This window comes from Triturus cristatus, chromosome 7 (genome assembly GCF_964204655.1).
Source record: "Triturus cristatus chromosome 7, aTriCri1.1, whole genome shotgun sequence".
Lineage (NCBI taxonomy): Eukaryota > Metazoa > Chordata > Amphibia > Caudata > Salamandridae > Triturus > Triturus cristatus.
In genome coordinates, this window is record NC_140590.1 from 469,824,682 (window position 1) to 469,846,092 (window position 21,411).

General features: G+C 42.7%; 1 protein-coding gene across 1 annotated transcript in view; it reads left to right on the top strand.

Moving 5' to 3' along the window:
- TRIM16 (tripartite motif containing 16) overlaps positions 1-21,411 on the top strand; it is a 112,531-nt gene that overhangs the window by 52,539 nt on the left and 38,581 nt on the right. The window contains exons 2-4 of the mRNA XM_085616799.1: positions 6,884-6,979; positions 19,248-19,481; positions 20,030-20,201. Coding sequence (XP_085472925.1) covers positions 6,884-6,979; positions 19,248-19,481; positions 20,030-20,201 — 502 coding nt within the window. The remainder of the gene's footprint in view (positions 1-6,883; positions 6,980-19,247; positions 19,482-20,029; positions 20,202-21,411) is intronic.

The following is a 21,411-nucleotide window of genomic DNA, read 5'->3' on the forward strand; positions in this document are numbered from 1 at the left end:
CTGAAGTTTTCTTTACTTTTAATTTTTCCTAATAGTGTTCAAATTTTGAATGCTTTTTTATCTGTCCGTTTAGATTATTACAGTGTCTTTTACTTGGATCTTCCATGATGTGCAATGCATAAGCTTCAGATGGTGCAAAACTTTTCCACCAGACTGGCATGGGACCACATTTTCCCGGCTCTAGCCTCCCTACAATGACATCCAGTTAAAAAAGGATTTTGTTTAAATGTTTTTATGTAGTGCACAAGGCTCTTGATGATAAGAGGACATCTCCTCTTTTTCAATATTTTAATATTTTTTTTTAAATCTCAGCCATCTTTAAGACCCAGAGGAACTCATCTTTTTGAGGTTCCCTAAGGTAAACGGCTGTTCTAGGTGGCCTTCTCTGTGGCTGCTGCCTCAAAATGGAAAGCACTTCCTATTGCCCTATAATTGGATTTGATTTTATTGAAATTCAGAAAGCTTGAAAGACTTGGATTTTTCTGCACTCTGACATAATTTTTGTCAGCTGCTCTAGCCATTTCAGGTCTCGGCTAGACAGCGCATGTGCGGTCTCAAAGAGACAATTGTATTCAATATGTGGGCTTCAGGCCACCCGTAGGCTTCCCATTTGCTGACTCTATCGTCACTCTTAGTAATTCTTTCTCCCCATGGCTTGCATTCGTCATGCCTCTTCCTGTGTTTAGCCCTCCTTGAGAGCACAGACCAATTCCTACTATCCATCCACGGCTCCCATTTTAACATCTGTTTTAGGAACTACTACTTTCTTTGTTTTTGAGCACTTCACATGAGCGCTCTTGTTTTCACTTGGTCTAAGGTTTGTTTCTGTAAACAGGCCTGTAAATCTTGTTCTTATCTTATCTGACTTCAGAGTGAGAGGATATTTTTTTATTATAATGTCCCTCATCGCTTCTTGCCCCATCCTTGCTTGCCCCCTTCGCCCATCATTGCTTGTTACTGTTGCTTCCCCTGTAGTCAGTCACTCCTACCCTGTTGTTGCTTGTTTCTTTTATTAATCTCAGCAGTTGGCGAATATTTCTGCATGTCCTCTGACTCCACCTAAGGGATGTATACAAACAGTCAAACCAACTGAAAAAGACCTAGTATGAAAAATAAAATAAATAAAGATACGATTTCTGGTGGATTGAAGACTGCAGCGCCTATATATAAATCTAAATTTTTAACACATGAAGAGATTTGCATGTTATTTAGAAATAGCAAATTAATCTATATTATATCTATGCCATTTTTACGGTGCTGTGCACACTCCTGGTTGCAGTGTAAACAGTATTGCACATCATCGATAGGTTATACTCTTTGTGTGTATTGTAAGTGGCAGATTACTTCCATTCCATTTTTAACAAGGTACTCAAAGTGAAACTGTTTGTACGCCTTATTCATTTCTAACAGTGTAAGACAATAGTCATTCAGCATTTTAAGTAGTAAGACAGTCCTAGGGAAAGCTTCTTGATTCAATGTTTCAGGCTCACATATTTCTAATTTTAAGACAGATTGTACCTTTCCCTTTAGCTCTTCTGTTCCCTGGCCTACTTACTTTAGCAGCCGGTTGGTCTTGCTTATGACAAAATGTGCGCTCCGTCGAGTGCTCCAGTATGGGGTGCAATGAGTGACGGATACCACTCTTAAATGGGTGTCTACCTTTCTGTTTCATTTGTATGAAGCACACAGCGAAAACCTCTCCCAGGATAGTAAAATGGAGCATGCAGAAGAGATCCTTTTGTTCTCCTGTTATTTAAGATCTCTGCCAGGCAGCCGTTATGGCTTGTTTATTGTGGTCTCCCCTTCTTTGCTGCTTCAACCCTCCCTCTCCCGTCATTACCTGCCCGTCTCCTCATCCCCATCCCCTCCTGCTTTCCTGCTTTCTCCCTACCCATACTACCTCCATTGTAGCTGCTGCTTTTATTTTTAATTGTTTTGGGGCTTTGCAGTTTTCCACAGCACGAATGCGATCTAAAGGTATTGGACCGCTTGACATGCTCAATAGTTACATGACACAATAACCTCATTTATTGCCATAGGCAGGGGGTAGAGTAGCCAAGAATCACAGGATGTTGAGCAGACACCAAGTGTTTTCCCCCATGTTGAGTTCATTGCCCCACACCTCACATACAAAAAAGCACTATGACGTTGCCTGCGCTGGCCACAACATAGCACTTTTTTTTGTGACTTTTAGCCATGCTGAATAGCAGAATTGCTGCTAGACAACATGGCTAAAAGACATCCACATTGACTAGGCCAATAACTCTGGCATTGCTGAGACCTTTTAGCCTTGCCAATGATTGTTTTTTGTTTCGTAACACCGGTTCTCATTCTCAGCACCAGGATAGTCACACGGTGAATGTTGAGCTTCACAAAAGTTAATCTAAACTAATCCGTCAGAGCAAACAAACCTCGACTTTATATGGTAAACTGAGGTGTGCAACACAGCCTAGTGAAATATTCTTCACTTAGCAAAACCAGTCATAGCACAAAGATAAGAGGCTGCATTGGCAGACTCAATGAAAGACCATGTGCTGGTGCACTCCACAGCACAGTAGCCCGGCAACAGGGCCTTTGCCCTCAGGTTTTACAACCCTGCAGTTCCTATGCTGCGGAGGTTTCATGAGCACTTCTGTATGCTGGGGCACAGATTGGAAATCACCTCTGGACTATAGATGTGTCCTGGCTAGTGGCAAGAGGATGGTGGTCCCGTGTGCTACGAACTACCACAGAAACCTCACACACAGCACACTGAAAACTGCTCAGCAACCCACGCCAGCTCTGCATACAAGCACAATCTTTTCAGATCCTATTTTTGCGATACCTGCCTGTGGGTATATCCGCTTGCAATCTTGACTGGAGGAGGGAGGGCTGAGAGCTGAACCATGATAATGATCCATCCGAAGAATGGTGTGTAAGTACATGTCAGTCTGTAGCTGGGTCCCTGAACTGTGCATGTTTGAGGATGGCCACCTCTCAAAAAATGCTGGCCCTGGCTTATTGGTATTAATTATTGGCATAAGAGATACATACATGACATGCTCGTGCCCACCACTAGCAACATGTTGGAATTGTCTATTGGTTATTCTTTATATTTGGTGAGGGCATCAATAGAATAATGGTGCCTCCCTAGCAAAAGGTTGTTCCTGGCATACTAATGGCAATTCTTGGTGTATGAGGCCATCAATGGCATGATGGAGTCCCCATAAAAAAGCTAACTCCGTCCTATAATTGTTTACATATAGAAGGCTTCCATGGCCTAATAATGCCCAAATGAGAAAAACAGCATATTGGACTTGGAAGTCATCCATGATATTTATTATTATGGTGTTAATTCTTGCCATATGGGGGTCATCAAAGGAATGAGATGGTGCCAAATGGGCATGCAAGGGGGATTACATCCAGTTGTGGCAAAAGCACAAATGAATATTTGATGAAAAAGGTAAATTGAAGTTTGGGTACCAAATATGTATTTGTTAAACTGAAAATGTAGCAAACTAAGAAGGCCTTGGGACAAAGTAGTTGCATTAGCAAGTATATATCTAAAGTACATATTTGAGTGATAATCACTAGTACTATCTGTAAGAGTAGTGTAGCCCGTCTGCTATATTAAAACCTTAAATACCTCTGTAACTTGAGCACAACGCTGCTGATTAAGTCTGCAAAAATTCTATTTATTCCACCGTACTTCCTCAGTTGCAAGATATTTGCATTTTTTATTATTTTTATCTTTCCCTTTCCGAAGAGATTCTGAGCCATGTTATATATTTGAGAATCTATTTGGAAGGGGCAGGATGGAATCAATTGAAATGCAGAAGTGTGGATAGATGGCAAGGTGAATGATAAGCCATGTGATGTTGAATTTTGTGAACTACCTTTATCACCCATGGCATTTTAGATTTTTCTTTAGGGAAATTGAACTATTCAATACACCATATTGTCACCATTTTCTTAAAATTATCTTGGACAGAATAAACCCACAGCAGTCGTTGGGAAGGTCAAGCTTGCTTAACATACGAAGAAAGTACTCGAATATTTAATGAGTATCCATTCAAATGTGAAATTATACAAATTTACACCGAAACTGTGCTATTAAATATACTGTTTGGTCCAATTTTGTTTCTAAATGGTGGAGAACTGCCCGCTCCCAAACAATCATGAGGAATTACGAATTTGCTCACTTAGGGCCATATCTAGGTGGGCTAATACCGGTCGGTAACGGCCGAAAATCGGTAAATTTTCCGCTACCGACCGGTATTTAGCCCCTTGAGATGTAGGAGGCTGGATTGAAGGATTCGGTAATTTACCGATGGTATTTCAAGAAATCGGTAAAATACCGAATCGGTAAATTACGAATCCTTAAATCTTATGTAGGGAGCACTCAAGTGAGTGCATTTTTGGTTTAAGGATTCGTTATTTACCACCAACTACAAGTTGATGGTAAATACCGAATACCTTTTCAAAAGCAATTTTGTGCTTTTTTAAAAGTGCCATGTGGCAGACATACATGCCCTTAGGGCATGTATGTGCGCCACATGTGCACACATGCACGATTCAGGGGTGCAACAGGGTGTCAATGTGACACCCTGCCACCCTTGAATATGCTCCCCCTATTACCGATTCGGTATTTACCGAATCGGTAATAGTGAATGGCTTCCCATTCATTCCTATAGGCCTAGAGGGCCCATAGGAATGAATGGGAAGGTATGCCTTATTACCGATTCGGTAAATACCGAATCGGTAATAACGAATATTACCGAATCGGTAAAATTTACCGATTTTTTTACCTACATTCTATTTACCGATTCTTAAATACCGAATCGGTAAAATTTGGTATTTAGGAATCGGTAAATAGAAATTACCTACATATGGCCCTTAGTCTTTGCAATTCGGTATTATGCCACGCCACTTTCAAAAAGGGTTTCTCGGTCAATACATTACCTGTCGGATTCGCCATACAGCAGGCACCCTTTCATTCATTTAATTAATTAGAGTGGGTGAACTTTTGTTATGACCCTCTTCTAGAGAGGGCTGGATTAATGAAAGGTTTTAAAATATGTGTTTGCAGGCGTTTCTAACCCATTTCCAGTTTCTTTACGTTCACAGCAATCACTGGTTAAAAGCTGTGTGTGTGTGTGTTGGCAAATCAATTTGTGCTCGATTGTGCACTACATCTAGCATGAGAGCAAAGAACGGTGGACTGTACTTTACCACTAATGCATGTGTCTAAGTATCCTTGGTATCACTTTCCTAAATATTGCAATTTTCTTTTACCTGATTCGCTCCTAATTAGTCGGCAGTTTGTTCATTGCTGGTGTGGTTCTCCTGTGTTTTCAGATCATTGACCTACTTTCAATTCACTACAGCTGGTCCTGCCTTCTGTTTATTTTTGACAAGTCATTAACACAATGCTGCAGCTGTGAGTAGGCTTTAACCTTTACTCTCTATAACTATAAACACAGCAGAAATGATAAATGGCCAAAGTAAATTTGCTAACGTATTTGTTATGTTGTTTTGCAAGTTTTGATCTATCATCTATATGAACTTGATTCACAGAGTTTATGCACATAGAGCTAGGACTGGCAAACACAAAAATACATCTGCAGGGGAAATATCTCGACCGTATGTCACAAAATCAGGATAGTGGACATTTTTGCTGACATATTGGATTTACAATTCCGGATAATATACTAGTTGTGTAGTTTGTATTTTGGAGTAAATTATTCACTGGGGCAGAAAATAGGTGCATTCCTAGGACGGTTACAAAGCAAAAATTTGGTGACCACCCATGGCCATGAGTTCATGAATTTAGGGATACTCAAAAACGCCCTTTCTAACCCCGGAAAGTTACTACTGTGAAAAGATGAGCCAGTAGCAAGACAGCTCGGAGAGCTGGTCCAATCATCAACAAAGCTCATTCAGTCAAATATGAAATGATGTGCCGCTCACATCTGCTGATCATGAGTTCGAATCCTAGCAGCATCAGTTCATCTTTACCAGGATGGTCAATTAAGTAGCATTACATTGTGGAATAACGCTTGTTATTCACAGTGCTTAGAAATTACCTATTCCTCTTAATATTATTATCGAAGCATGAATGTTTCCTTCCCAAAGCAGCAAAGAACGTCATGAGGAAAATTGGGTACAGGCTTTCTTCATAAAGGGAAATCATTTTTCTGTGGAGAAAAAAAAGTTTAAAACATGTTTTCTGTATAGAGCAAAAGTTAAAATAAATCAGAAGTACAGATAGTGGAACACGAGTGTCCAAGTGCAGTACATGTAGCACAATACAAACTACCATATCATAACAAACTTATGATTTTTCTAGATATCTTTGTGAATATCATAGGCTTGTGTTATTTTGATGAAAAACACACAGAGTGCTCACTTAATTTCACAATCAGTACACGGATTGTAAACAAGTCAAGTGACAACGATCTATGAAAACTGGTTTATTGACTTTAAAGACACTTGTGCGGTGGTTTCACTTTTTCCCATTTCTAAGTGCTTTCCTTATAGAGAAAAGCACACCTGATGCCGTGCATGGAATATCTTTGCCTTGTGCCCTCAACTGTTCAAGTAGTAGGTAGGAATTGACACAGATATTTGTAGTATTAAATGCCATTATAATCTGAAGTGGTGCAGCCTTCTCAGTAGACGTGCAGTTTTCCAGGGCCCTTCATTTTGCCATGTCCTGCAGGTCCCAGTGCGTCATGTGGATACAGGTCGATCCCAAAGGTAACGGTCCCTCCCCTCCCACTCCCAGTGTCCTTACAGGTTCTCATGTCCTGCAATTCCCCCTAATCCTGCAGCGTGTTTAGGCAATTCTAAAATTAAAAAAAAGTACATCCATCGGTTTACACCTTGCCTTTTTTTTCCGCAGAGTGAGCTTCTCCAGACAGTGTCGGAGTATGAGTGGAAACTGAAGTCTGCAGAGAATGCCATTGTCAAGCTGCAAGCTAACACCACGTCTATACAGGTGAGAACCTTCATCAGGTCACTCTACCAGATCTATCTCAATCAAACTTCTACATTCAGTATAAATGTTACCCCTAATTTGACTAACAGTATAATGATCCAACAGTGCTGGAAGGTTTTACATCAGTACAGGGGCGCGGGTAACACCAACTTTGGGGGGGAGGGAGTTCTTGGGGGAGGCTAACAGCTCAAGCAACGAGGAAGACATTGCTAATACATCGAACAATTAAGTTAAGTGGATATAATGAAGTGAGAAATGAACCCTGATGTGAGTTCAAAATAAGAGGTTAATTAAAGTGAACCTCGGCCACGGTTGATCTGACGTAATACGAATCATCAACCCTTTGCTCAGTTACTGTGTTTCAGAATGGAATACACAATACAGATGCTGAACATAATGCTTAACATCAATGCTGTCGTAAGATACCAGCCATCTGTCCACTTTAAACATATATTGAAAGGGATAACACATAATAATTGCCATGTTTTCTTAATTGCAATAGAGCTAAATAACATTAAACAGACTATCTACACATTTGTAGTGATAAAAGTAGTCTTATTGTGACAGGAGCAGAGAAAAATTAAATGTTGCACAAAATCCTTGAGATAACTAGGTCTACGTGGCACTGTTTTCTTTTTAAATCTTTTTCTTCTATCATACTCCTAGGATTATGTTTGCTGCTTGTCTTAGTCTTCTTTTTAAGAGTCTCATTATCCAAAGACACGTGAACAGTACATTGTGAAACTCTGCTAAGATTCCAAATTCTCACATCATCTACTTTGTTGGCTTATTTGAACAATTTGACCACCTTGCACAGTTTAGTGAATTTTGAGAATCTCTCATGTCATATAGGAGTTTTGATGCATTCTAAATCTCCCACTACAATCCAGACTTACTTTGTGGTCTCTCAAACTGTTCTTGTGATCAACCAACTCTTCTTTCTAGGGACGTAATGTAAAATGATAGAGCCCCCCCTGCAGAACATGAAATGGGACCAGTGAGTCACCCATACATCATAGATGTTCACTGGGCTTTGGGAGGAATCTTCCCGAGAAGGTTTGTGGGTGTTCCTGAAGTGTTGGGGGGCCCCTTGCACTGGGGTTGAAGAGACCTACGTTATGGCCCTAGTGAATCTAGTGCTACCTCTTTAACTCTCAGATTAGGAGTAGTCTATGAAAGACACTCTGTGTGAGGGTGGCCCACTCCCACTATCGAAATGGACCTTGCAGACTCTGCCTGGGAGAAAAACAAATTAACTATTTGTTTCTCTTCAGTCCTGGATCTATACGGTGTCCGCTCAGACGATGCCACTTACTGTTTTAGAAAGACACACACATTACAGCACAGACAAGCTATCCATTATGCCCCTGCTTCTTTTCAGTCCATATTAGACATTTTTCTAACTGTATACCTTCTTTTAAAGTTCTATTAAACCTCTCTACCATCTCATTACATTTGGGATGGTAAAGAGCAATTTTGTTATGTACAATTCCTAAAGAATTTAGAAAGTCTTCCAATTCTTCTGAACAGAACTACAGGTCATTGTTGGTAAGAATGGACTTTGGACACCTTTCTCTACAGACCAGACCAAATCAGACAAGAACTTCTTCACAGCACTTGAGTTGAATACCCATACCCACTTTACATTAGGCCATATTGAAAATAATCAATAGCTACAAAAATATATGGAAACATCACTGAACCTGGTAAAGGCCCACTAGATTTATTGCAGCTTCTTCCCAAGGTACTCCTGGCAACTTTCTACAACACATAGGAGGAATAAATGTCTTCAAAACCTTGTTGCAAAAATCCCATGAAGAGGAATATGATCAATGCGTGTAGTAAATGGTTCACCCCACAGAATGTTTCTGAATTTGTTAATGGTCCAGAATACTACCAAATCCTCTGTTTCTATGACTGTATAGTTGCATTCCGCTCTTTCTAGTGCTCTGGAAGCAAAAGCAATGGTAAATTCTTCCCCATTGTTGACTTGAGTTAGCATTCCTCCTGAAGCTTTGGCACTACTATTAGAAATGGGGTCTCTAATTGGCAGTGGTTTGCACCCTGTCCAAGTAGGGACCCTCACTGCTAAGATAATCCCTGCTCATCCCCTTGGTAGCTTGGCAAAGAGTAGTCAGTCTTATTTATACCATAGGCAATTTTTACACACACACACTCACACACACACGCACACACACACACCCATTACACACACACACCCATTACACACACACCCCCATTACACACATACACACAAACACACACACATACACCCATTACACACAGAGTGAAAACACTACAAAAAGTATTCACACCAGTTTAGATAAATAGCCAATATTGATTTGAATCAAACAAGACCAAAATGACAAAAATCCAACCTACACAAGTCAAGATATGAATTTTCAAAGATTAAATAAAGTGCAGTTCTTAAAATTCAATGGATGCGGTTGATCACGACAAGGTACCTTAGATGCATCTTAATACAAAGATGATGTGAGGTGCAGAGGAGGTGAGGCACCGAAAAAGCAGGTGATCTATCGGTTCCTTACTGCTACAGGGGAGGTGAGGCATCGGTTTCTTACTGCGGGGCAGGGAAGGTGATGCGTTGGTTCCTTACTGTCGCAGGGGAGGTGATTAACCTTTTTCGGACACGCGGCCTCGGTTCCTTACTGCATTGAAGTGTCAATGAAGAAAATGGTGCCCAAGGACAATGTGTTTATGATGCGTCGAAAGGCAAGTCGCGCTGCATCGATTCCACCGCGTTGAAGCAGGCGCTGCGACAGAGTCGGGGCGATAGACTTCGGTGATGTGGTACTCAAGACTCACGCGGCGGCAGTTCTTCGGAGATGCTGCAACAAAAAGCTGGGTCCTGCGTTGTCAGCCGCGGACGTTGCAAACAGCGGTAACCTCGCTCCGGTGCAGGCAGTGGCGATGCGTTGAGTTTTCACAGTGCTACACCGATTCCAAATGACGCTTGGAGCCGATTCTTGAAATCACCAGAACTCACTTCCAAGGGCACAGGAACTGGATGTGGCACCACTTGCCTAGACAGGACTCTCAGCAGAAGAGTCCAGGTGCTGGTAGGTGAATTCTTTGATGGCCCTGAGACTTCTTAACAGGAGGCAAGCTCAACTCAAGCCCTTGGAGAACCTTGGAAGAAGCATACAGAAAGCAAAGTCCAGTCCTTTCACTCCCATGACAGAAAGAGCAAGCAGTAGGCCAACACAGCAGAGTGGCAGTCTCTCCTGACAGCTTATCTAGCTCTTCTTGGCAGAATGTCCTTAGTCCAGAGGTGTTCAGAAGATATAGGGTCACATGTCCAGTACTTATAACCATTTTAATCTTTGAAGTAGGCAAACATCAAAGGACAGTCTTTGTAGTGCACAAGGCCCTGCCTTTCCCTGCCCTCGCTCCAAATCTACTACAGAGGGGTGGAGACAGCTTTGTGTGAGGACAGGGATAGCCCTGTTCAATTGTCGGTGTCAACTCCTCCTACCACTCCACCTCAGGAAGACCCATCAGCCTGGTGATGGGCCATCAGTATATGCAGCCTCCCTTTGTGTGACAGTCTTGAGTGAATGCACAAGCAGCCCAACTGTCATCATAACCCAATACATGTATTCAGCAGACAGGCAGAGACACAGAATAGTTAAAGTAAGAAAATGCCAACTTTCTAAAAGTGCTGTGGCAACAAATGATGGACAGAATGCTGAATTAATCAAACATTCACCCCCAGTCAAGAGATCTGGGTTAAATCCATCATTCTTTTGCTCACTACGCCACCCCAGTTTGGACCCAGCCATATGCAAACTAGTCTTGACGCTTCTCCTCATGGGAACAGTCTAGCCCGAACAGCCAAGCTGGGTCCTCCCTGGGCTGGAAACAAGCATCCTGGGACTGGTTTCAGGGTAACACCCCTCATCGGGCAGGCTAGCTTGAATCCAGTGGCACAACGAGCAAGGGACCCACGTCTGGGCATACCCATCCCACTTAGGGTGAAAAGTGCTGCGACAACAAATGATAAACGGAATGCTGAATAAATCGAACATTCAGCCCTAGTCAAAAGATCTAGGTTGAATCCATCGTTCTTTTGCTCACCAGGTCACCCCAGTTTGGGCCCAACCATATGCAAATCAGTCTTGAGCCTGCTCCTAATGGGAACAGTCCAGCAGGAACTGCCAAGCAGGGCCCTCCCTGGACCGGAAACAAGCATCCTGGGACCTGTTTCTGTTTCTCCCATCAGCCAAGCTAGCTTGAATCCAGTGGCACAGCGAGCAAGGACTCTCCTGGGCAGTTCGAGCTGGACGTGAGACATAAGGTGCAGGGTCAAGTCTGATTTGCATTTGTTTGCATCATTTGTTGCCACAGCAACTTTCTAAAAGTGCCATTTTCAAACCTGCAATTTAAAAACCTACTTCACTAAAAGATGTGTTTTTAAATTGTGGGTCCAGAGACACCAAACTCCAATTTTCCATATGCTCCCAATTGGCAGATACACTTGTAAGGAGTTACAAGGTAGCTCCAATGCTAATCTATGGGAGAGATAGGCCTTGATGTAGTGAAAAACGAAATTAGCAGTATTTCACTACCAGGACAGGTAAAAAACAACAGAACATGCCCTATCTTTTAAATACACTGCACCCTGCCCATGGGACTACCTTGGCCCTACCTTAGGGGTGCCTTGCATGTAATAAAAGGGAAGGGTTGGGCCTGGCAAGTGGGTGCACTAGGTCGAAATGACAGTTTAAACTGCACACAGAGACACTGTAGTGGCAGGTCTGAGACATGTTTGCAAGGCTACTCGTGTGTGGCACAATCAGTGCTGCAGGCCCACTAGTAGCATTTGACTTACAGGCCCTGGGCACACACAGTGCACTGAACTAGGAACTTATTAGTAAATCAAATATGCCAGTAATGGAGAAACCTATCATACCATGTTTTAGAAGAGAGAGCATATGCACTTTAGCACTGATGAACAGTTGTAAAGTGCCCTGAGTCCTAATGCCAACTAAAAGGTCAGATAAACAGGAGGAAGAAGGAGAAAAATCATGGGAAGATCCTGCAAAAAGGGCCAGATCCAACAACTGGCCTCTGCAGTAATAATACATCTACGTCCATGCACAAATGCTTTTAAAGAGGGAACACTCTTTAGTTCTTGTATCATTTGAAATCTTTTCCCACATTCATCGTTACATATGTGCTCCACTCCTTTTTTTGCTAGCACATTCATAGCATGAGTTTTTTTTATGACATCTGTTCTATAAACCTGCCATAAAATTCTTCCATTCCTCAAAAGGTAAGTAACTTATCTTTATTGACCAGTGGCTGAACGTTATCTAATGCATACACCATATATACCTTAGGTTGTATGCCTTGCTCAGTAATAGCGTGTCCCAAACCTCTGACACCCTATGTTCATTCCAGTCTCTTCCAAATATCAAGACATCATCTTGATAGAATCTGCCACCTTTTAATCCTCTTAGCATGGATGTAATTGCCTTTTTAATTACAGAAGCCAAAATTTAAGCCAAAAGCCATGCAAATAAATGTATTCAACCCCATAGGCACAACGAAGGTAGTGTAATCCTTCTTTCACGAAAAGGGCGTAGGGGGGTCATTGATATTGTTATCCTGCCTACTGTTTTAAATTTCTGCTATCCAGTGGAACGTGTCTTTATTATTTGTTCAAGAGTTTTGTTCCCATGTTATTTTCCAGAATTTCCATGACTAGTTGAATAGAAACATCTGGATAGCCCCTCACAATTACGCTCCATTCTCCTAGGTCTACCTTTTTTTGCTAGAGACAGAAATCAGTGTAAAACAAAGATGACATTGTCAGAGTAGGGTCTCCCATCCTTCTTGATGTAGTGACATGTGTCAGGGGCACTAGGACCCTGCACTCGACCAAGGGGAAGGGACAGAGACCGGACACCACTTCCGGTCAGGGAGTGGGGCGGGGATTACTGGACACGAGGGCAGAGGGAACGGACGTGCATGTATGCACTGAGATACGCAACGAATAAAGAAGAAGATAATCACCTACCAGTATCTGTGTGGGTTATTCCAACGACATGACAACTGGCGACGAAGGTGGGATTAGGAGCCACCACCAGAAGCGACACGAAGTGTGCCTCGCCCACTATGTCCACATGGAGCTAGGAGCCCACCCTGGTACGCAGATCGATGAGACGACGTCAGGTGTACATCCGACCACAGAAGAAGACGAAACCAGGAGCCTACTCTGGTGAGGTCATTTCTTGGTCTTGCCAGCTACTGTGCCCGCTACATAAAGGACTTCACCACGATGAGCATACCACTGCGGTACCTAACAAAGTAGGGTCAGAAGTTCATCTGGTCACAAGAGTGCAGTTGGGCATTTGAAGCCATCAGACAGGCCGTGATGGCCGTAGATCATCTTGCATATTTTGACCCGTTGCTATGCACCGAGCTGACCGTAGCTGCCAGCCCAGTCAGACTAGTGGCAATCCTAGCACAACACCTGCTCCCCAAGAAAAATTGTTGCATATGCAAGCAAAAGTCTGTCAACGTTGAAAGGGCATACTCCCAACCTGAAAAGGAGAGCTTAGCAGTGATATGGGCGTGTGAACACTATCACATGTTCATTTACGGCTAACCATTCACCATCGTAACTGACCATCAGGCCCTGGTGACAATATATGTCAATCCGAATGCAAAGATGCCGCCTCGCATTGAGCGCTGGGGCATAAGACTGATGGATTACGATTTTAAAATAGTGCACAAGCTGGGCAAAGAACACAACCTGGCTGACTACATGTCTCGGCACCCATTACCACAGGCACCAGAGAAGACCTCAATGGCAGAAGAATATCTCAACTTTGTACTAAGACAGAACACGCCGGCGCTAATAACACTTGCAGGAGACAGCAAAGGATGACACCATGCTAGCGGTGAAAGCAACAAGACAGCATAGATGGAGACACATCAACAACAACTTTGCAATGGGAGACGGAGTCAACAAGGAGGAAATTATAGCATTCAAAAAGATACATGAAGAACTATATGAGACTGGAAATGGTATACTAATGCAAGGAACAAGGATAGTAATACCAAAGGAACTACGTCGACGGACTGTTAGTTTAGCCCATGAGTCACACAGAGGCATGGTCGCAACAAAGAAGATGCTACAGGAGAAGGTATGGTTCCCTAGCCTAGACAGAATGGTGGAAGACACCATCCTGATCTGTCACATCTGCCAAACAACAGGCCAGCCAGCAAAGCCGGCACCATTGCAAATGTCAGAACTTCCAAAGGCAGTGTGGACAACGTTGGCAGCAGACTTCTATGGGCCGCTAGACACGGGTAACTACCTGCTCGTGATCATTGATGAATACTCGACGTTTCCCATAGTACGCCACATCTCCTCGACATCAGCAACTGCGACATTACCAATACTAGATGACATATTTGCAGCCTGGGGATCACCCGAGACACTAAAGACAGATAACAGTCCTCAGTTTTCAGGGGAGGAGTTAAAAAAATTCATGACCTACCTAGACATTCATCACAGGAAGATAAAGCCTCTGTAGCCACAAGCGAATGGCATGATGGAGAGGTTCATGGGCAACATAAAGAAGGCTGTCCAAAGAGCAAAGCTGTCACAGATTTCCATAGGACAGGCGCTCTGTCAAATACTACAGGACTATAGAAACACCCCCCCACAGCTCCACAGGACGATGTCCAGCTGAATTAGGGCTGGGGAGGACAAGCAGAATGAGGCTACCACAGTTAGAGTCGAAGAGGTCACCAGATCACAGCAGTATTGCTGTCAAGCACCAGGAGGCAAAGGAGAAGATGAAAGCATATGCTGACGCCAGGCGACATGCACCTCAAGCAAGGGGACCAAGTGGTTCGTCAGCGACAACGGAGAAAGTCTGACAGTCCATTTTCAAAGGACCAGCTAACCATAACGGAGGTCAAGGGGCCAATGATCACGGCAGAGTCAGGCCCCTACCGAATAACAAGAAACAGCTCTCACTTCAAAGGAGTGAAGACCATCGATGAAGAGGAATAGGACACTGCCGCAGAGAACATCAGCGCAGAGGAGAGAAACAGAGCAATGGAAAATGAAGGAAGAGGTACGGACAAGAGTGAAGGACAAGAAGGAAGAAAAAGAAGGGACTTGTCCAAGAAGAGTGAGCAAAAGGACAAAAAGACTGATTGAAGAAATGCAGTGATGGGGATGAATACATGTCTCTGCATTCTTCCCATTTTCTCTCTATCTCTCTCTCTTTTCCTTTTCTTCTCGACACATACATAGATCTATCTCTCTCTCTCTCCGCATTCTTCTCGTGACAAAGGGGGAGATGTAGTGACTTGGGTCAGGGGCACTAGGACCCTACACTCGACCAAGGGGAGGGGACAGAGGCCGGACACCACTTCCGGTCAGGGAGTGGGGCGGGGATTACTGGACACGAGGGCAGAGGGAACGGACGTGCATGTAAGCACTGAGATACGCAACGAATAAAGAAGAAGATAATCACCTACCAGTCTCGGTGTGGGTTATTCCAATGACACGATACTTACCATACCCCTCTCGTACCATAGAAACAATGGTGGTCACTCCATCGATCCTTCTATGACCTTCTTGTATCGACTTCAAATCCTCAGTAGCAACCTTATATGGAATCCTCTCTGGGGACCTCCACAAGTTCCTTGATATTAACACTGTGCTTTAGGATCAGTCAGCCACGGTGAGATTGGGCGCTCACACACAATTGCAAGAATGCCCTGTATTATGCCACAATGGAGATTATGCCCCTTTCGACAAAAATGCCCAGAGCGCCTTGTATAGTACTTGACGCACCATTTTCTCCCATAACTCACCCTTTGACCATGTTGCTATTATTTACATACATCTTGATTGCCAGATTACCAGTTAACCTGGCCATGTCCTATTAACTTTCATAGGGTTAGATGAAACACACATTCAAAGTTTTCTTCCAGTGTTCGTCTGCAAATTAGGAATTACTGAAGAATTTAAAAACCTTCAGTGGGAAGGAGATTCTTTCTAACAGGCTGCAAGTGCATCATTTTATTCTTCTAAGAGAGCTGCTTTGATGAGATCACCGTGTACCACAGGACAATACTTTGTTAATCTGAAATCAGGCTTAATTTAAAATGTTAAAATGTTCATTAGTCACCAAAAGATGTATAGGACACTACGGAAAAAGATGCTGAATATTTGAAATTCAAATTTCTTGACTAGTAAGATTCTAACCATACAGTAAGATTTTACCTTTGCCCGTTTCAAGTAAATTGCCCATGTTGCGAAGCCTGGCAAAGTGGTTCACCATCACTGATAAAATGTTTTCCTACACAACTGAGCCTTTTACTGACACAAGGTGGACCACCCATGAAGGGTGGGACATTCTCTGTTTGGAAAACCGCAGAGGATCCGATTGTATAGCAGGGTCAGTACAGAAGGAGCTCAAGGCAGAGAACTGGATGGGGTCTAGGAGGGGACTGGGGATTTGTCAAGGAGACTGATACTAGACAGTGTGCAGGGGCTAGAGATGCAGGGGCTCACCCACAGGAACCTCTGTGCAGTCTGGGCAGGTAAGGAAGTAGTGGGAAGTTTGAGTGGTGGGGGTGGTCTGACAGGGGTCTGCTGCTTAATAGTCTGCAGCCAACTTGCTGTGCCTCCTGGTCCTTTATAGCAGTTGTAACTATTCCCTGCTGCCACAAAGGACTGCACAAACTTCCCCTCCTCATTGTTAGGTACTTCTCCCCTGTCTGCTGCCTGTATTCTTAATCCTAGCCACCCATCATCCTTCTGTTGTTGCTTGGCATCATAAGCCATAACAAAAAAGTGCCATGTTGCGGACACTGCTGGCCGCGTCCTAGTGCTTTTATATCCCCACCGGCCCTCCATGTCACCTCCCCAGTAATGGCCATGTCATAGCGCATTATTTTTAACATTCAGCCATACTGTTCAGCGGGCCAGCTGATGTAGAGCATAGTTAAAACATTGACAAAGCCAGGACCTCACAAAGGTCAGACCTGTTGGCTTTGCCACTGCTTTTTTTTCTTACATTCACAAGGTATGCACTTCACAAAATTGGCTGCATCTTTGTTGTTCATTCACAAAGTTGGGAGTCAGGAGATTCACATCACTATAAACAAACTTGATATTCATTACTAATGTCAAATGAGTTATTGACTTAAGTAGGCAAATGCTCTTGCCATCATTTAGCCTAAACCATAATTAAACCGATACTGTCCGCTTCTACAGGGTTCAAGTGAGCATGTAAATTGACCTGCACAGTTCCCTTTCTCTTGAGCAAGGCTTGTGTTTACTCTACAAGTCTTCATCTTCCTGTGCTCGGCACTTAGTCCTTCTCATGAACACTTCAAAGAAAGCGTCACGTGTGTCATGCTTTGAAGTGACAGTAGTTGGCATGTGCTATATGAAAAGGCCATAAAAGGTAAAACAGGAGGCAGCTACCACTGATTACAGAAACCACAGCAGCGACAGATATGGACTCCTGCTGGTGGAATCGTTGTACCAGCTGGTCACTGGCAGCGAACTGCAGCTTATTTTACCTAGGCAAACCTGGCACTGCAGCTTGTATACCAGTTCAGTATGGTGGTGCCATTGCCATAAGGACCTGCTAGTTGCTGATTGTGGTTGCATCAGAGTGAGATGTTCTGATTCAGATACCCACAGGCATCAACGGTGAAGAGATTGTAGAGGACCCTACCCATCCTGGCAAAGTGGGACATCAAGGTTGCCTCCTTGAGGACTGGTACCACATGGCCACCCAATTTTGAAATGGATTATTGGGAAATGGGTATGCTCCGCACTTTCCTCACCTACGCAGCAGAAAGGGATAAAGATGCATAATTATTTCCAACCTTTTAGACACCAATTCCCATTCAGTAAATTCACTCATTCACTCATATTCTACATACTAGTATTCTAACTAGTGTGAACGTGTTCTAGTAATAAATGCTAACCGATTTAGTTAAAGTAGACATCTACTATACTAAATAGGGAGCTGATTTTGATTTATTAAAATTGTGCGTCTGACGTTATGATTATTTTTGCATTTAAATGAAAACATAGCACTTTGCAAAATCATATTTTTCTTGTACTTGGCTCAATTAGGCCCACACTAGACCTAAATACCACCTTGAACCCTAACACAAGCTTCACTTCTCCTCTCATCTATTCACAAGTAACAAAATGTGCACCAGTACAATGCTCTGTGTTGACATCCTGTTCTCACAGAACTCTGGAGGAAGCCTTTTTGCAACATTCAAGGCTCTTCTTGCCTTTGTTACTGCAGGTCTGTTCATATATGAGACTGTTATTGTTTTGAGTGTAACCAGATTTGTACTGACACATCCAATGACATTAGGCTAACGGGGTGGTTTAAATATTTATATTGTGGGATGTGACTGGGATAGTGCTAGATGTTGCTAAATTACTTTTTGTGTTCTGATTTGTGAACTCCATAATGATGTATGATCACCTTATGCTGATAATACTATATTCACTATGAATTTTATTATAAAAGTCCTAAAATTTGGACTTGTGCAAGTCTGGTTTGCCATGACTCTTGTAGAGCAGAACTACATTAGTCGGTCTCTGGATTTGGACTCAGGATATTTTTACTCTAAGACTTGACTTCATGTTCCATGGTCCATATTGCGACCAGAATCAAGTCAGGCTCACCTGCTGGCCCTTGCCCACCAATGATTTTCAAGCTAGCCCTCCCTGCGATTGAGGGAGAAGTCCTCTCCTTGATTAACCTTTCGCTAGAAACAGGGAAGGTCCCCAGGAATTTTAAAGAAGCCAGAGTAATTCCCGTACTCAAAAAAATGGGAGCAGACACCACCAACATGAAAAACTACAGGCCCATCTCCCAACTTCCTTTTCTGGCTAAAATAATGGAACAGCACGTCCTCAAAACTCAATCGATGTTTATGGAAGAACATCAACTACTTGGGTAGAGACGGGCAGGCTTTAGAGCCCACCACAGCGCCGAGCTAGTGATGCTGCACAATAGTGAGTGGTCCCTGTAAAATTACATTCAACAATACAAATAAAGTAAGCAAAAGTAAACAAACTTAAGGAGGAGGTTGTATAGTTGGACAGTGTTATTTAATCACACTGAACATCAGAATAGTTGCAGAGACTTTTTGTTACAAAACCAATAAGAAAACCATGGACCATCTCTGCCAAATGGAATGAATGAGAAATGTGCTATTTTTCCCCTTTCAGAACTCTGTGACTGATGCCAAATCAGCAATAAATGTACAGTTTGATGAGCTCCAGCAGGCCGTCAAGAAGGCCCACAGCCATGTTTTGGAATTTCTGGAGGACAAAGAGCGTGCCGCTGTCAATCAATCAAATGGCATCAAGATTTACTTGGAACAAAAGTACAATGAACTGAAAAAGAGCAAGCTCAAAGCTGAGAAACTGGCCAAGCACAGGAACGAAATTTATTTCCTGCAGGTATGAGCATGTCTGAGATTGTGGAAACCTTTCAACAATTTTTCCTATATTTGAAATTAACTCAGTTTGGTTTTTAAATTAGGGCCCTCAGGAATAATACAAGGTACCATTTTCTTCTGCCTATTTTGGTGGTCTGAAGTTCTTTTGACACTGCATTAGCAACATGAAAAGCTCCTACAGAGGTGCTCTCTTATTGACATTATCATTTGACAGTCTATGGTGGCTTAGAGGTGAATCATCTTCCATCTATTCTTTCTTCTTTCTCTACATCTGGGCACACCTGCTCCCACGTTTGTATTACAGGTTTATTGTCTTTACCATTTTGTAAATGGGCTTCTACACCCTGTGATTAGTTGTGTCCGTGTGCTCCCATGATTTGGTGTTACTCCTAGTCTCCGAGGGGTTGGTGCTCTTCCCTTTCCCAGAAAGTGTGCAGATCCAGTTACTCATCCATCCCTGAAACTCCACCCACAGATTGCAACAGGATTCTTGTTAAGTCTGGGATGGTGCACCTGAAAGCAAAGTACTATGTGTTGTTATTCCCTTAGGAATATGTCGAATTCAAGAAAAGTACAAGCGATGACAGCCTACCAAGCGTTTACATTGGCCTGAAAGATAAACTCTCTGGAATCAGAAAAGTTGTGACAGAATTAACAGAACACTTTAGCCAGAACCTCCAGAACTCCTACAAGGACAAGCTGCAGGAGTTTGCGAAAGAAGGTTAGTGTGCAGCGTGAGTGCCTCTTTGGTTATCCTACTTTTATTTCTGCCACTTTTGGGATTACTCAAGTTTTTGCATGAAGATTCAAACTTATAGCTCGTACGAATATCTGTTTAGTACTCATCCTTTACAGATTTGCCATTAGACTGAGTTGATATATACACAGAGAGAATTAAGTACAACATCAAAGGGTACAATTTCCTCCTTCTGTCACTGGTGCACTGATTTATTTGAAAGGGGGAGATTTTATGTCGGTCGCTAACTCTTTTGTCATTCTAAATGTGTGGAAGTGGACTTCTCTCGGTAAAAGATTGACTGTTTTTATCATTTGTGCAGGCTTGTTGTCCAACAATTATGTTGGTGCAATATCAATGCAGTGTAGATAATTTGTGTGCGGGACAAAGTTCTTGACTCGTATGAAACGATTTCAAAAGGCTTGTGTTGGGTATTAGTAAGAGGATTAGTGTGACGGAAAGTCCATGATTCATGTAGAGGTGTCATGTCTCCTGTCTGTGGAAGTGGATGAAAGGCAACGTGCATGGACCATTTAGGGATTAATAGTCATGGCTCATGTGGCAGTGGGGCTATATATAGTCTGATGTGCACATTGTCTAAAGTTGGTTTATTGCAATATCTATGGTTTTATGGCCAATATCCATGGCCATATGGGGCAATATCCCCGGCTCATGTGTGATGCACAGTCCATGGCTTTCTGTGGGTAAAATATCTCTATCAGGCAATTCTCTTTGGCTCATATGGGGAGGGGGGGGGGAATATTTAAGGCTCTTTCGGATAAATACTGTAGCTTGTTTATACCGATGTACACAACATATGTGGGGCCAGCGTCCATTAATCAAGAAGGACAATGTCCATAAGGTCAAAGGGTCATGTGATGTCAAAGTCTCAGGCTTATGTAGGAGGAGCATTTTTGTCACTCATTTGGGAGTAAATGTCCTTGGTTAGTGCTGTGATGACATCCATGCTCTGTTTGGGGTAACATTATGTTGATTATGTGGCGAGTTCATTATGACATGAGTGCATTTTTTTTTAATTCTTGCTAGGACTTCGTGGTGAACTTAATGATTGGTTGGACTTAAAATACATTTTGCATGGAGTGAAGAAGATAGCCAACAAAAAAAACCTTTTAACTTGTATGTCTGAGTTTTTACTATTTAGTCCCATTGTGTATATATTTATTTTGAATCCTTA